Below are 18,339 nucleotides of genomic sequence, written 5' to 3' on the forward strand. Positions count from 1 at the left end.
TGACATGTATGCTCAAGAATGACAAAAAGAAGCAGTGGAAGGTTTGCATGTACAGAAATTGCTTCTCCTCTCCTTTACCAACAGTATACGTTTCATCATTTTATACTTTGCCTAGAGTTTTTCTGCCAGCGTTACTATAACCTAACGCATAGGAAGGTCTCTCTCCAAAGAGATGGGCTGAACCATGGCATCTGAAGTATTATCTATTCTTGTGGAAGACTTATTCAAAACACACAATGATCTGTAATCGGTATCTTCAAAGTAAGTAAGTTTGTATGCTGAAGATCTCTTCGATGACGGACAAACAAGAGTCATTACTGCTTTAGTGCTTGAACACCTAGCAAACTGAAGCATCTGGGCAATCAGTTGTATTACCTCCAAGAAAAGCCAATATAGAGAAACTATGCAGAACGTGGAGCTGAGACTAGTTCTAGTAACTAAATGCATTGTCATGCCTATTCTGACTGTGGTTTTCTGACCCATATTACTCCATTGCCTTTTATTTGGTCTATTCATAATGCCCATGTAGAAGTAAGTTGAAATGCTGAGCTTTGGTTCTCTATTATATTGTATTTGTATTGTAATGTAAGAAAGCTAACATGATGTTTGCCTGTTTTGCAATGTAAGAAAGCTAACATATTGTCTGTTTTGCAGCAGAAGCAGTTATCCTGGCAGTGCTCCTTCCTCTGATTATTGGTTCAGCCTCAGCATTGGTTCTGTTAGCCCTGGGCTTTTGGAAAAGGAAGTGGTATGTTCTCACTGATAACTGTAACATATTTTTGCTACAGCTTTCCTATTGAAAAGTCTGAAATAGAGTATCCAAGGATATCTGAAAATATTCATGAAGGTTATCATTTGCTATGAGTAAAATAGTTGAGTTCCTTAAAGCTTTAGTACTTTGTCCTGTGTCTTATCAGAGGAACTCAGTGTACTAGAGTGACTGTGGGACATCCAGTGTTGATGAATAAACCAAAGCGGTTTTATTGTTGTAGCGAAAACATAGCCTAATAAAGTACATTGCAGCAAATCCAAGTTGTTTAAGTGACATGAAGCTAATAATGTGCATATTGCACAGCCAGTGCATATCTGCACAACATTCTACACAAAGTGAGTGTGGCATTGGAACAATGTGCCGACGGTTGGCACTGCAGGATAACAGAAGCATTCTCTGTTTGGCTCTCCCGGGTTGTTTGTTCCAGGGGGGTGTGAATACTCAAGTTTGTTGCTAGAGCTGTAAAATAAGGTGTCTGCAGGGTAATCAGAATAGCAGGCCCTCACTATGCATAACACATGCAGTTCAGCGGTTTAGAGCAACCAGTTTACTTGCAATAAATACCACTCCCTACCATGAATTAGTGCATGCATTGCGCTACCCAGGGGAAGGAAAAGTCAGTTACATGTGTATAAGGTGGGCTTTGCTCAATACAATACACTGAATACCTTCATATTGTGGCAAAATATCTTCCTGTATATAAAGTTCCACTTTTTCACCCAAATCTTTTTCATATGGAGTTCCTTCGGACTAATCCCCATCAGTAATGTTGGCCAACACCCATGCGACCTCAAGCACATCTCTCTGCATCAGCTATAAATGCAAATGAACACTATTGATACTCAAATTCAAATTTCACACAAAATCAACTAAGAACAATATACTGATATCTCAGATGGGCTTAAACACATATATTTGTGAATGAGAGAAAATATTTTATGACTTATTCCTGGTGGGACAAAAAATATAATTAAGTTGTCTGTGTAATCTGTTCATATATATTTTTGGGAAAGATCCCAAGAACATATGAGATATGAGCTCCCATTACACTTCTGTTATGATGTGAGATTCAGAAATGCAAACTTGATCTGCCCTCCTAAATGCAGGAGAAACAAGCATTGGCAAAGCTAATAGGTCTGGCATTGACCACCAGCCTTCTGCAAATTATTGTTTTGTTTTGTCATGGTTTTTGTAAAACTTTAGTGTTTGGGAAAATACTGGGCCCTCATCATCTAAAAAAAGAGTACAGACAAAAACATTGTTGTTGTCTCAAAAACAGAACTCCCTGACACTGTAGGGAACTACTTTGTGTGTGAGTGTGCTCCTGGTGAGAGGGCAGCATGCTGTAAGTTGTACTGAAGTCAGCCAATGGCTGAAATGGGCTGATACATTGTTCCTTAATAATGCTTGCTGGAGTTGGTGGAAGAAAAATGTGAATGACATCAAGCACAGACTAATGAATGAAGTCTGACTGAAAACTCTGTTAGTAACTATGTTATACACATACTTTTAGTAAAATCAAAAAGTCTTGGCTAATACAGACCTAACAAAAAAAGTCAATTAGCCTGGTACCTATAGCAAGCCTCTTGCCATTTAGAAAGATAGAAAGATAGAAGAGAAGAAAGAAAGACAAAACAAAAGAAGAGAAAGCAAGGAAAGTAAAAAAAAGGATAACGTAATACACAACAGTTACAAAAGGACACAGTCTGGTTTGCTGTGAAACAGCAGCTGTCAGAAAAGCAAACCACTCCAAAAGGAATTTACAACAGCATTGGCAGGAGTTAGGATCTGATAAAAATGAAATGTGCAACACTAAGGTAATAATTATAAGGTAAAAACAAAAACACTGGCACTCAAGATAAATAGCTGGTGTGCAGATGTGCCCCTTGTGTGCGAGCAAAATGTAATCATTGAAAGTGAGGTTAACCAGTGGCTTAAGTAGGTTTGGTAAAATTAAAAGGTTGTGGCTAACACCAGACATAAAATGTGACTGAAAAGCCCACCTCTGAATCTCACTGAAACCTCTTTAGTATCCTTTAAAACAGCCAAGACAAGCAACATCTTCAAGTAGTTATTTAAAGCCTGATCAGAATCCGTTGGGACCACTATCAACCCTTCTTCAAAAGAATGGGCCGATTTACTCAAGTTAAACTTTAATTTTGCCCCCCACCTACCATCAAAGGAGAAATTAATATCTACAACACCATTTATCTCGCTGAATCAACTAATGAGCCTGTCTTTGTTCATCTAGTGCTATGAAGTAGCCTTGATGAAATGCTTAGCATGGCACCGTTTCTGGGCCTTATACCACATCTAACACACCCCAGGGGTGTGCATTTTAAAAAAGTACCCTTGACAATCTGGCCCAAAGGCATACTTACTTAGGACTTACTAGACCAATGGTAGAATGCGCTTTGTGTGGTCTAAGTACTTAGAAATAAAAGTTACTACAATGTTCCAGTTGGATGTTGAATGTAAATCTGGTCCCCAAAACAGGAAGGCAAATGACTGGTGTTTAACTCTCAGTGGGCTGAAAAACAGGTGATGCCACATTAGCTTTGGAGCACAGACAGCAAACCAAGCCATCAGCACACTACTGAACCCCCTTAGGTGATGGTGACTAAAGAGTGTGGGCCAGGGTAAACATCATTCTATGTCTCTTGTGGTAGCTTGCAATGTCTATATAAACAATAGTCCTGAAATGCTCCCTTGGGTCAGCACTCCTGATCTTTCCCCACAAAGTAGGGAATCCTAACAATCTTGCAAATTCTAAGAGCATTGCTCTACATCAAGGCAGCTACAGTTGGCAGGTTACTCCTCTCAGCCCCTTGATTCTTCCTCTGTAACCCACATGATCTCTCAAACATTATCTCTGCTAAAAGAATTTTGGGCCACAAGTACAAAGCTTTTTCCTGTTCGCAAATTGCCTGATTTGCAGAATCGGGCCGTTTGCGATGAGAAAAAAGCATTTGGCGATGCACAAACCCAGTTTTGCGATTCGGTAATCTCTTTACCAAATCGCATAGAGGGTTTGCGAGTCGCAACTAGGAAGGGGCGTTTCCTTCCTAATCGCAAGTCGCAGTGCAATGTATGATTGTTTTATGACCGTGAATGCGGTCACAAAACAATCACAGTTAGCACCAATTTCAAATTGGTGCTAACCCATTCACAAATGGGAAGCGGTCCCCACAGGACCCCTTTCCCTTTGTGAATGGAAGCAAAAATATTTTCAGAGCAGGCAGTGGTGTCAGGGGCCACTGCCTGCTCTGAAAAACTGAAAAGAAATCTTTTCATTATTTGTTTTTAAATTCATCCTGTTTTCCTTTAAGGAAAACAGGATGCAGTTAAAAAAAAACGCTTTATTTAAAAACAGTCACAGACATGGTGGTCTTCTGTCTCCAGCAGGCCACCACCCCTGTGACGGTGGCCATTCCCAATGGGGTCGCAAATTGCGACCTGCCTCATGCATATTTATGAGGTAAGGTATTTGCGACCCTATTGGGAATCGCAAACAGTGTAATTGACACTGTTGTACATCAAGTTTTGTGACTCTCAATTTGCGAGTCGCAAAACCAGATATTTGTGTATGTGGCCCATAATGTCTTATAGTCACAAAAGTAGATCAGCAGCTGAAATCTAGATGGATGACAAATCAGCAGGGATTGAATATGGAGGCTGAGTTCGATTAGTGGCCTCTCAGGATAAAGAAGGGGAGCAGGAGTAGGTGACCCACTGCAGTCTGTGGATGAACCAATTTCTTCTCAAACTGCTACAGTACAACAGCAACAATGTGAAAAACTATAGCTGTTCATAGGAGCAGCAGCCCAGCCATTGGACTTCTCAGAAGAGACCACTGCTTTGTCAAAAGTATCAAAATATATGCTCCAGTTCTGAAGGTGCATGAAATGTTTGCCCAGCCTATGTCCTAGGAGAGATGACTCCAACCTATGGATGTTGTGTTTTTCTCAGCGGTGTGGCATCTATATGTCCAGACTATATTACTTTTGGACACATTCATTAACGTCCATCCACTTAGACAAATGATCAATAAGTACTATAGCAAAATGTTGACCATTGTAAAGTAACTGGAAGGGACCCAAAAAATCTAGGCTCACTTTACTCCCCGATCTTTCTGGACTACCAACTTCCACCATGGGTGGTCACACACTTCAGACTTTTGTCATTTTTCAAGCACACATAACATTTTTCAACATAATTCTCCACATTCTTGTCCCTACCTGGCCACCAAATATGTTTCTCTCAGCCTCTCCTTATTGAGAGCCATTCCAAATTGCCTTTATGACAACTGTGATAGTGTATGTCTAATTACTTGATGGAATCAGTTTGTCTCCTCTGAACAACAAACCCGCTTCAGCTGACAACCTGGTTGCAGTTTACCATATGGCTGCAACGTGACTGATAAATTCCTTTTTTCCAGTTACCCTTTTATCATGTATTCCAGAACTTTCTTCAACATGATATTCTGATCTAATTCCCTTCTCCATTCATCTTCATTGATACCCTTGGTCTCCCCCGCACACAACATTCGCCACCAAACAATCTTCATCCTGTTGATCACTGAATTCCGCCTGCAGATTTCAACCTCACATGGAAGACGAGATAGACAGTCTGTTTTTTAGTTTTTGCCACCAGTAATGTGTTCCACATCAAAGTGATATTCCAGACGTTTTACACTTAACCTAACCAATCTGACAGTAGCCTTTGTATAATGAACCTTAGAGCCATTGATGATTGGAACCAACAGCTTGTGATCAGTACATAGCCGAAATTTTGTTATCCATACATATGGTCTAAACTTCTCCACCGCCCACACAGAAGCCATAATTTCATGCTTAATGACAAAATAGAGGTGTTGCTGTAGTTTAAGCGTGCATGATGCAAAAACAATGATACATTCAGAGTTATCCTTCCCTAGGGATAGAACCACTCCTAACCCATACTGCTTGCATCAACTGTAATACACTATGACTTTCCTGGAGTGTAAGGATACAATAACGGGGCCTTAATAAGCTCCCTCTTGATTGTATGAAAAGAAGCTTCCTGAGACTCACCCCATACACATTTTGAGATTTTTTAAATAACTTGATAAGGGGTTCCACCTTAGTTGCAAAATTACAAATAAATTTGCCATGAAATTCACACATCCCAAGAAAAGCCTGGAGCTGTTCCCTATTAGCCGGTATTGGAACTTTCTCAAATGCTTTAAGCAAACCATAGCATGAAGAAATTCCATCTCCCACCACAACATGACCACAATAGTTAACTTTACTCACACCAAAATTACATTTACCCCTTCTTAGTCTCACCCCTCTAGCCTTGAGTAGAGAAAGGACTGTATTAGGTCTTGTGATGTGTTTTTCATAATCCTCGCCATACACCAAAATGTCACTCTGGAAAGCTAAGACTCCCTCCAGTCCTTTCAGCACTTCCTCTATGACTTGCTGAAATACAGCAGCAGCTGAAGCGAGACAAAAAGGCATACTACAAAATTGAAAAACACCAGATAGCATGACAAAAGCAGTGAGATGCCTAGACTCCTCTGCAAGTATTGTGTGGGGATAGGCTGATTTAACCCCTTAGCTGCCAGGCCTTTTCCCCCTCCTGTGCCAAGCCTTTATTTGGCTATTTGGGTCAGTTCGCGCTTAGGCCCTCCTAATGTTTTGTCCACTTAAGCTATCCAAGCCAAATTTGCATACTTTTTAACCAACATCCTAGGGATTGTAAAGGTACCCAGAGTTTGTGGGTTCCCCTGGAGGAGACCAAGAAATTAGCCAAAATAAAGCTGTTTTTTTTTAAAGAATGGGAATAAAGGGCTGCATAAGAAAGCATATGTTTGTTTTCTCCTGAAAATGGCATCAACAAAGGGTTTGTGGTGCTAAAATCATCAACTTCCCGGCTTTCAGGAACAGGCAGACTTGAATCAGAAAACCACATTTTTCAACACAATTTTGTCATGTTACTGGGACATACCCAATTTTTACTATTTTCGGTGCTCTCAGCATCCTTCCAGTTAGTGACAGAAATGGGTGTGGAAATCAATGCTGGATTCCGAACATCTAAACATTTCTGAAAAGTAGAAAAAATTCTGAATTCAGCAAGGGGTCATTTGTGTAGATCCTTCAAGGTTTTTCTACAGAAAGTAACAGCAAAAATAAATAAATATTGAAATTGAGGTGAAAAAAACGCAATTTTTGTCAACGTTTTCTTTTATAACTTTTTCCAGCTATGGCAAACTTTTGAAAACAATATACCATTACGCTTGCTGGACTCTTCTGGTTTTGGGAATATATAGGGCTTGTAGGTTCATCAAGAACCTTAGATATCCAGAGCCAATAAATGAACAGCACCTTGCAAAGGGTTTTCATTGTATACCGGGTATACAGCAATTCATTTGGTGAAATATACGTATCAAGGAAACATTTGTATTTCCAAAATGGGCACAAGATAAGAAGCAGTGGATATTTGCACTTCTCTGTATTCCGGGGCCCACATACTAGCATGTGAATTACAGGGCATTTCTCAAATAGACGTCTTTTTAACACACTGTCTTCCATTTGGAAGGAAAAAATGTAGAGAAAGACAAGGGGCAATAACACTTGTTCTTCTATTCTGTGTTTCCCCAAGTCTACTGATAAAAACTGTAAGTCACTTGTGTGAGTAGGCCTAATACCGGCGACAGGAAACGCAACATGGACACTTCACAGTTTTACACTGAAATCTGATGTGTTTTTTGCAAAGTGCCTAGCTGTGGATTTGGATCCGGCACCTAAGAAAACCTAGCAAACCTATGTATTTCTGAAAACTCGACACCTAGGGAAATTCAAAATGGGGTGACTTGTGGGGCTGTCACAATGTTCTGTTACTCAGAATCCTTTGCAAACCTCAAAAATTGGCCAAAAAAAACCTTTTTTCTCACATTTCGGTGATAGAACGTTCTGGAATCTGAAAGGAGCCACACATTTCCATCCACCCAGCATTCCCACAAGTCTCCCGATAAGAATGGTACGTCACTTGTGTGGGTAGGCCAAGTACCCGTGACAGGAAATGCCCCATAACACAACATGAACACATCACATTTTCCCAAAGAAAACTGACCTGTTTTTTGTAAAAGTGCTTAGCTGTGGATTTTGGCCTCTAGCTCATCCGGCATGTAGGAAAACCTAGCAAACCTGGACATTTCTGAAAACTATACACCTAGTGGAACTAGTGGTTCTAGTGGAACCCAGAAAGGGGTAACTTGTGGTGCTCTCACCAGGTTCTGTTACCCAGAATCCTTAGCAAACCTCAAAATTTGGCAAAAAAGCACTTTTCCTCACATTTCAGTGCTGCAAAGTTTTGGAATTTGAGGGGAGGCACAACTATTTCCTACCCAGCACTCCCCCAGATCTGATAAAAATGGTACCTCACTTGTGTGGGTAGGCCTATTGCCCACGACAGGAATGCCCCAAAACACTGCGTGGACACATCAAAATGATCAAATACGAAACTACCTGTTTTTGCGGCGGGCACCTGCGTTTTTGGTCCTGGGCTCAACAGCCATCTAGGAAAACCTTCCAAACCCAGACATTTTTTAAAACTAGACACCCAAGGGAGTCCAGTGAGGTGTGACTTGTGTGGATCCCTAAGTGTTTTCTTACCCAGAATCCTCAGCAAACCTCAAATTTAGCTAAAAAAATCAAATTTTCCCACATTTCTGTGTGGGATTACTGCACCGGCACAAATTTCCTGCCACCCAACGTTCCCCTCAGTCTCCCAATAAAATGATACAGGGAAGAGACAAAAACATGTCGAAATTGAGGGGGAACTAAAGCGGGTCCAAAAGGGCAGTTTGAACAAAAAGTTTTGAGGCTGACAAGTGGGGCAGGATTTTTATCAGTATAAGTAAATAATCCAAGGTGTCTAGGGTTTTCTGCCTGCCTCGGGGGCAGATGGGCCTAATTAATAGCCCGAACAGCCCCCAAGGGGGAGCAGAAAAGGCCTGAAAAAATACCCCCCAGGGGAGCGACCCCATGCCCCAGGGGTCGCTCCTCCAGCATTTTCTATACCAAAACAAATACAATCCCTGGTGTCTAGTGGGCATTTCTGCAGCCCGATCCCCTTCCATCCCTGCCTTGAGGGGTGGGTGGGAGGCCCATGGGTGGAGTGCTAACACCCCCCCCCCCGGGCCAGAGCAAGGACGTGATGGTTACCTGCGCCACCGGACATTACCATTAAATCCATGGCACCAAAAAGGTTAATGTCAAATTTGGTTCTTGGAGGCAACAGCAATGGGGGATAACCATAAAGGTGACTCAATTGGTTCAATGATACCATTGTTTAATTGGGAACAAAATTCATCCAAATTGCTCCTAATGCTCAATGGAACACATCTACGTTTATGCTTAACAGGTGCACTGGATTTTGATGACATGCTCAAATCCACTTAGTTTACCAAGCTTTTCCTAAAAAATCTCACTGTGCTTCAATAATACTGATTATAGTTGACAACCCGTAATATATACACTATCCCTTCCACTGATAAAATTTGGTCTGTTCTACTTGGCCTCAACACAATCCTCAAACATCCCTGTTAATGCCAAACCAAGATGTCTGGACCTTGGTGAGAAACATACACCTAACCTTGAAATTCTAGCCCTGTGAATTGTATTATTGAATCGAAACAATGTTCCAGTTTTTTAGCCATTATACCCTAAGGGGTTTATATCAGGCAATTCTAATTCATGTGCAAAACCTTTACTTTGAAAGGTATGTTTCGAAATAATAGATATTTTTGAACCTGAATCTATCACTAAAGGTACAATTTTGTTTATCTTTGTTGAGTTCCTTGACTGAATATTTTCATTCCTGCTTGCTGCTGAAAATAGCCACTACTTCTTCAAGTGAAGAGTTCTTGCATGATAGTAGCCTTTCCTGGATCTTTTTATTGTAACATCTAGAAATGAGCTGATCTATGATAAGCTGGTCGGTGAAAATGCCAAACTCACATTTAGCAGCACAAATTTGTAAAGATGCAACTCTTTTCTCTTGTGAAGAACTTATGCCTCCTGAGAAGTAAATTGGGAGGTTTGCCAAAATGTTTATCCAGCTTCTTTACTATCATACCATACTCATCCATTTTATCCTCTCCATCTTCTGGTCTGGTATGCGAGTATTTTTTTAGCCCTCCATACTAAGTGAATGTTTTAAAAGCCAGCACTTCCTTTCAGGTTTAAATTTAGAACCATCAATAGCACCTAAAAATGCATTAAATGTTTGAAACCATTCTTTTGATACTATGGGTGGTTTGCCAGGAGATTGCAGGAAAGGTGGAGGAGCGCTGATGGCTTGCATGTTGAACAGTAACTCCTACTAATGAGTGACAAATGTTTCCGCAAAAGTGACAAATGTCACAATGTATTCAATGTACCATACAGTTGGAATTGCCTGGCCCCAGCAATGAGACACGCTAGGCTGACAAAATGGCCACTACGTAGCAGAAAGGCCTTAATGTTCATTGTGACATTGATTGGCAACCACAATGGCCACCAGACACGCATAGACGTTTGCTTATGCATAGAGCAAAGATAACATTTAAATGGAAATAATTATGGTAAGCAAGCATTACAGTAGATGCAGACAGAAGGCGGTTGCTTATGTACACTCGGGTGGTGACTCGGATGGTGCTCTATGAGGTAAGGAGGCAATCAGCATAGGCATCGGTGTGCAGGCTGAAGTACTGTTCAATTGATAACCAATTGACACTCACCACCCGGCAGCAGGTAATATGCAAGGTCAATCCGCTCATCTCCAGTGTTATAATGAAGACATGCAGCAAAAACTGAGAAAGGGGAAAAAGGGTTTAACATGTAGCTCTGGTAAATAAGCCAACACCAACAGCTTCCACCCTACTCTCACTCACATCCTCTGCTCCTCGTTGTAATCGTTGTAAGTTTTAATGGTGTTACATTGCTATATGAAAAGAAAGGACCAACAAATCAATGTGGAATACAACATTTATAAGTAATAAAGAAGATCCAAAAGAGAAAAGTATAAGTACTTGACCTCTGACACCACATAGTCAAAACACTTCTTGACTGAAGACATTCTGCCAAAAAGAAGAGCTGGATATATTGGACAGACTGCCATTCTGCCTGTTGCTTTTTTGTGCTGGCCTGCTTCTGTCCTGGGAGTGAAAGGACTGGGCTTTGCTTTATACATCCTGCTTTCCAAGGTTCTCCAAGGGCTTGAATTTAGCTTACCTCCTGTTAAGAAGTCTTAGGGACATCAAAGACTTCATCTGCCAGTGGCTGGGCTCTCTTGCTGAGAGTTCTGAATCACTGAGTGGTGCCAAATCCAGTTCCTTTAAAGTGAGCTCTGGTGCAACAAAGAAGAAACCAAGCACATCAACTCCAGAGCGACTCTGAAACTGGTGCCGCTGTCCAACTCCTCACTTTGCCTGCACCGGGGCTGGGGCCCCCACTGAGTGCAATGACTGTGAACTACAACCGAGGCCCACCGCCGCGCAGTGCCTTCGAATGTCCTGCCACAGCATGAGTCCCAAGTTCTGTGTCACTGATGTCTGTGACACCCAACTCAGCCTCAGCACTTGTGGCCCCTGGTGTGACTGCGACACCGCAAAATTGACACTTTGCATCTTGACTTGCTGGATTCATTGACTGTGTCGTAAGGAACTAACATCTAGTCAATGACGCCGCATCACCCCCATGCAACCGCAAGGAACCGACGCCTCACCTCACCTGCCTAGCAGTAAGGAACTGGCTCCTCACCTCCCCAGTAGCAATATGGAAACAACGTTGTACCGGCTCCAGCAACACCTCACCTCCCAACTCCATGCAACGTCTTTGTTTCCTCATCGTTTTCCAAGGTATTGTACCTGAGGTTGGTGTGACACTAAGACTGGCCTGCACTACCTCACAAGTGGTGTCAGACTGTTGGAAGCAACTCCTCAAGATGCTGTGATCGCCCCAGTTGGAGCTATTGTGTTTCTAAGCACTATACTAAGATTTAATGTTTGAAAATGTGTATCTTTACTTGCGTATGTTGGATTTGTGTTGTTTCGGTCAAGTTTTTCTCAGATAAATATTGGCTATTTTTCTAAACTTGTGTGGAGTGCTTTTGCCTCTGAGATAAGCCTGACTGCTCGAGCTAAGCTACCAAGGGGGCTACCAGGGGTTATCTTAGCTGTATGACTCCCTTACCCTGACTCGAGTAATGGTCCCTACTTGGACAGGGTGCAAACTGCTGTTAACTAGAGCCCTATTTCTAACAGAGCGTGGGCCGGATACAGAGACCCAGTGAGGCCAGTTGAAAAAAGTTTCTTCACCCTGGTTGCATCGATGTCGAAGATGCAGGGTGCAGCAGTATCAATGCAATGGTGTTGATCCCTGCAGCAGAGAATATGCATTGATTTTCCCCACGCAGCAGAAGTGATGTGTCGGTTCTGAGATGCAGTAGGTCTGGAAGTGATCATCCAGGTCTGCTCCCGTAACAGCGATGATGCACCAGCTCTGACTCACACAACAGAAGCGATGCTTTAGTTCCAATCTCACAGCTGCTGTGATGTTTTGGGTTGACAGGGGATGCATTGGTTCTGCTGGAGTAAGCACCTTAGGCCTCACTTCTAAGGGTCCAGGACTGGGGTTGCACCATTTGGCAGGGCATGTTCACAGATGGCAAAGTCCACGTGTAGAAGTAGGTTGGTTGGGAGTCTTTTATGTCCCTGAGACTTTAGATCATGAAACCAGTCAGCTGGCCTGTGGAGTCACTCTCACCCAAACAGGGGAACAGCAATCAGCAGGGCAGTGCAGCAAGGCAGGAGTCCAACAAAGCAGCAGTTCAGCAGAGTGGCAGTCCCTCAGCAGCACAGCAGTCCTTCTTTCAGGCAGAGTGGTCACAGGTCACAGGTCCAGAAGTGTACTGAGTTGGTGGTGTTAGAGGTCCAATACCTATACTCAGTTTGGCGTTTGAAATGGGGAGACTTCAAGGACAGGCCTTTGAAGTGTGCAGAAGTCCTCCCTTTCTTGCCCTGGCTCCAGACTCACTATGGGGGTATGCAGGCCTTTGTGTGGGGACAAGTCACAGCCTATTCTGGTGTAAGTGAGGTTGTGACCATCTCCACCCTCCAATCTTGCTGGGATGTCCTATCAAGGTCCATTAAGTCACACATAAGCTGTGTGTGGGTTTCTAGGGGGAATACACAAAGCCCAGCTGTCACCCACCCCAGACAAGTGATGAGAGACAAGCAGCAGGCACCAATTGGCCAAAGGAAGAAAATGCCAACTGTAGGAAAATACCACTGTTGGCATGGTTACCCCTCACTTTTTGCCTAGTGTGGGTCCCAGCTTTGATTGGAAATGTGCTGGGACCCTGCTAACCAGGCCCCAGAACCAGTGTTCTTTCCCAAAAACGGTACCATTGTTACCCAATTGGCACAGCCCTGGCACACAGTTAAGTCTCTTGTAAAAGTGTGGCCAGGGAAGGTCCCCAAGGGCTGCAGCATGTATTACTCCTAAGCCAGGACAACCCCTAAGGTGTCCAGAGCTGAAGTGACCTCCTCCTTGAGAAATCCTCCATCTTGCTTTGGAGGATTAGGACCAATAGGTATTCGAATGTGGCCCCCTGCCCAAAGGGAGTGGGCACAAGGAGGGTGTAGCCACCCTCAGGGACAGTAGCCATTGGCTACTGCCCTCTAACCCTAAAAACACCCCTAAATCTTGTATTTAAGGGGTCCCTGAGCCAAGAGATTTAGATTCCTGACATCCTCAAGGAAAGAAGAAGGACTGCTGAGCTGAAAACCTTGCAGAGAAGAAAAGGAGACACCAACTGACTCTGCCTCAGGCCTACCGGCCCGTCTCCTACTTCAAAGACCCTGCAAAAGAAAAGCAACGCATTCTAAAGGACCATTTACCCCTGAAAAACCTCCAGAGGAATGCCTGCATCACTGAGGACCAAGAAACTCCAGTGGACAGCGGCCCTGTCCAACAAGAAGAAAAAGCAACCATCTTTAAACGGACTCCCACCTCACTCCAGAAGCATAAGTCCAAAACTACTCTGCACCTGACGCCCCCGGCCCGTGTCAGAGGAACCAACCAGGCAGAGAGGACCCCCAGGTGATTCTGACCAAGTGTCCACCCAGGGCTGACCTCTCCACCCCTGCACAACGACGCCTTCAGAGGAAATCCCGAGGACCCCCTGACCGCAGCTGCCCGGGATGAAGATATCTGACGCCTGGAGAAGCACTGCACCCGCAGTCGCCAGACTCGAGAGAAACCAACCACCAGTGCAACAGTGACCAGCAGGCGGCCCTCCTCCCTGTCCAGTTGGTGGCTTGCCTGAGAAGCCCCCTGTACCTTGCCTGCAGCGCCTAAGTGACCCCTGGTCCGCCCATTTGGTTCTATTGGAAACCCAATGCCCTGTTTGCACCCTGCCGCCCCCGTTCCCCTGAGGGTGCTTGTTTGGGGCCCCCCCAATGCTCCTCTAAACCGCCCTGGTCTGCCCTCTGATAACGCGGGTACTTAACTGCAAGCAGACCTGAACCGGAGTACTCCCTGTCTCCATAGCCGCCCACGTTATTTTGGCTCCTGTTTGACCTCTGCACCTAACCGGCTCTGTGTTGCTGGTGCTGGATGTTTGGGGTTATCCTGAACCCCCAATGGTGGGCTACCTATGCCCCAGAGACTGTAAGTCGATCACTTACCTCCAAATCTGTACTGTATTTTCCTCCGCCAGGAACTGTAAAAAAATTGCAGTCCACTTTTAAAATAGCTTTTTGCCATTTTAAAGAAAACTGTATGTAATGTCGATTTGATTCAAAGTATTGAACTTACCTATGCAAAGTACCTTTCATGTAATGTACTTACCTGCAAACTGAATCTTGTGGTTCTAGAAATAAATTAACAAAAGAATATTTTTCTACATAAAAACCCACTGGTCTGGAGTTGAGTCATTGAGTGTGTGTTTTCACTTATTGCTTGCGTGTGTACAACAAATGCTTAACACTATCCTCTGATAAGCCTAACTGCTCGACCACACTACCACAAATAGAGCATTGGTATTATCTATTATTGCCTCTGTCAAGCCTCTTCGGGAACCCCTGGATCCTGCACACACTATGGGGGTTATTCTAACTTTGGAGGAGTGTTAATCCGTCTCAAAAGTGACGGTAAAGTGACGGATATACCACCAGCCGTATTACGAGTTCCATAGGATATAATGGACTCGTAATACGGCTGGTGGTAAATCCGTCACTTTTCCGTCACTTTTGGGACGGATTAACACCTCCTCCAAAGTTAGAATAACCCCCTATATTTTGATATAGTTTATACAGAGACAGCTTCCTACACCAACTTTTTAAAAGTGGCATTTTCAGAATTACATTTTAAAATCCGAATTCACCATAAGTTGTAATTTTAAATTGTGATTTCAGAGACACCTAACTTAGACTCATAAGATTTATCTCTTACAGATTGTGAATTACACTTATAAAATGTAATACGGTAATCCCAATGCTATCCTCTGGGAAAGGTAGGCCTTGCTGTAGTGAAAAATGACTATTGGAGTTTTTCAGTACCAGGACGTATAAAACTTAAAGGTCCTGCCTTTTACATACACTGCATCCTGTCATCTGTGTTGTCCAGCGCCTACCTTAGGGGTGACATATATCTATAAAAAGGGAAGCTTTGGGCCTGGCAAAAGGTTTATGTTTGCCAGGTCGACATGGTAGTGTAAAACTGCATGTATAGGCTCTGCGTAGCTGGAGGGCTACTTAAGTAGGTGGCACAATCTGTGCTGCAGACCCACAAGTAGCATTTAATTTACAGGCCCTGGCACATGTTGCACACTGTACTAGGGATGTATAAGTAAGTTAAATATGCCAATTGGGGATATACCAATATTATCATGTTTATGAGAGAGAGCACAAGCACTTAGAGTCCTAAAGCCAGCGAAAACGAGGTAAGAAAATTAGAGGAGTTGAACAAGAAGTTGAGGGGGAAGGGCACACTTAGGCTGTCAGGTCTAACAAAGGGGACATCTTGTATGTTGTCTTCAATGTAGTTTACTTCCATTAGAATTTTGTGCAAAGTGGAAATTCTGCGGAAAAGCATTGGCAAACCAAACAGGTCCAGCACTGACTGTCAGCCTACTGGCTTTGCCAATGCTTATTTATAAAAAATATTTTTGGTAAATCATTATTACAAAAACATTGAAAACCCAACCTTCTGTGTGTGTATGTGCACACACGTGGACATCTTTGAATGTTTATGTGAAAAAGTTTAACAGGATCATTCAACGATGGCTGCCCATCCATGCAGGATGGCCATCTTCAAAAACAATTAAAAAAATATTTGCTGTTAGCTGTGTGTGTGCAGTACACTGTAGGTTGCAGTTAGGACCCGGAAGTATAGGTCTGGGAAGATGCCAGGCCATTATAAACTTTTAATAAGTGAAAAAACGTATATATAGAAGTAAAACATTCAATTGGAAAATACACACCATGGCCTACCAGTTTCTAGAGCTGAAGGTGACTACTTTCATTGTGAGTAATGACACCGTACCTCAGCAGAATGTCAACACTCACATGATATGAATCAATACCTGAAATGCACTGACCTATTGCCACATGCTATATGCTGTCGTGGGTTGGGGCAAACTATGAATGACACAAAAGCATACCAACCGATAAAGAGGGCTAGATGAAGCCCCTGTAAACTCCTAATATTATCGTCCCTCATGGTTAACTTCAGCTTGGCCAGCAGACTTTCAGGATTGACCAGATCATATGCTGCAGATAAATGTACTAACATAAGTTTAGTTTTTTGGGCAAAATGCTACAAAGTTATCTTTGATATATAAGTGATGTTTAGCTGCCTCTTAATGCTATGAAGCCTGATTGGGAGTGTGAAGCAGGTTGTTCTGTACCATATACCCCTGGGGTTCCCCAGTAACATCTAATTTTGTATTAAAATTAACAGTTAGAGATTTATCTTTAATTAATAGAATCATCAGAATTTGGTTTTCTTTAGGACATGGGTTATTATCTCTTATTTCAGTAAGTCAAGGACTTGGCTGTTGGTGAAGGAGCGCACACTATAAGTAAGTGCTGTCTCTAATGAATGTTTGAAGTAACTCTTTAATGCATGATGCAGAACAGGACTTGACAGGTATATTGGATGCCTTAATTATTCTGTAGGTGAGTCTGGTGAGAGAGGAGAAGGAAAGTTAGTTCTGAAAGTTCGAATGAAGGCTTTTGGACCAGGGTCTAAAGATAAGCTAGGATGAATCTTAGTGGTGGGAGTGGGGAGGGAATATTCACTGAAAACAGAATAGTAGCATGATCAGTACAGTGAAAGCAGACTATCAGAAGAATATCAACAAGGCCCTTCAGATCAGGCCAATATGTGGTATTGCGATTGACATGCAAGATGCATTGAGTTGTTGACATCTGCCCAGTTATTACATTTTCCCAACAAAATAGCTTTGAAGGCTTTCAGGACCAGAGGCGTAGTCATCGTAGATAAAAATTCACCAAAACAGATAGGTGCTTATGCCAGTTTCTAAAGCACAAGCCAAACAATGGTTCAGTTTAGACTGGAAGAAGTACAAAGGGTCAAACCTCAGTCTCCAGCCAAGAGGGCAGCATAAGGAAGAAGATCATGAAGGCGTAGTAGACTGTTATCACTACATCCCCTACCTTGGCCTGAGGGCTGGTGAGGAGGTGGTTTTAAATCTGTTAGGGCCTTCTATTTTGAGGGCTACAACAGAGGACACCTGGCTGGCAGTATGGCATGGGTGGAAGCACAGAAAAAGGGTAAGCGTAAGAAAAAACACGAAGTTCCAACGTCTATGTATGCAGGGGGATAAAAAGTAACATAAAATAATAAAGAACAACAAAATAAATGCATTCCAATTATAATAATAAAGCATATATGAGCATAACTAAAAACAAAACAAATGAAAGAAGGGAAAATGAGGGCCACGTTTAGTCAGAGGTGTCATAGGCACACATCTTGTATTATCTTTGGTATAGGTGGGAGTTCACACCTGATTACACATTACCGTATGAGATATCCTATTGAATTGTATTTTGTAGTGCAGTTGTAAGCTGTTGATGGTCACCAAACTATAATGATAATGGAGGTTCTGGTGTGCAGTGATATCAACTGAATATCTTGTGTAGTTCAAAGTTGTTTCACTCGGTGTGTAGATGGGTATCTATCCTGGCTGGTAACTTCTGTCTTTGTCATAACAATAAAACTGTTTATCTACAGGTAAAAGTGCTACAATCTGACCTGTTATTAACTCTGACAAAATGCATATGAACCTTGATGATCAGCTGATTAGAATATATAAACTTGTTTTCTTATCACTGCATTATGTAGGTTAAAGGACATCTTGTATCCTCAAATCCCTGATCCAAACAAGAGCAAAATAATGATGGGCGACACAATTAAGGTAAAACATTTGCCAATGTAATTTATGTCTGTTATTTTCTATATAATGGGATGCTGCAAGCTCAATACTTGAAAAGTATATTTGCTTTCTTCACT

General features: G+C 42.6%; 1 protein-coding gene across 3 annotated transcripts in view; it reads left to right on the forward strand.

The window, feature by feature from the left end:
- OSMR (oncostatin M receptor) overlaps positions 1 to 18,339 on the forward strand; it is a 345,202-nt gene that overhangs the window by 318,678 nt on the left and 8,185 nt on the right. For all 3 annotated transcript variants that reach the window (XM_069221332.1, XM_069221326.1, XM_069221330.1), the window contains 2 exons: positions 655 to 748; positions 18,172 to 18,244. In XM_069221332.1, the coding sequence (XP_069077433.1) occupies positions 655 to 748; positions 18,172 to 18,244 (167 nt within the window). The remainder of the gene's footprint in view (positions 1 to 654; positions 749 to 18,171; positions 18,245 to 18,339) is intronic.

The sequence above is a fragment of the Pleurodeles waltl genome, chromosome 1_1 (genome assembly GCF_031143425.1).
Source record: "Pleurodeles waltl isolate 20211129_DDA chromosome 1_1, aPleWal1.hap1.20221129, whole genome shotgun sequence".
In the NCBI taxonomy this organism is placed as follows: Eukaryota; Metazoa; Chordata; class Amphibia; order Caudata; family Salamandridae; genus Pleurodeles; species Pleurodeles waltl.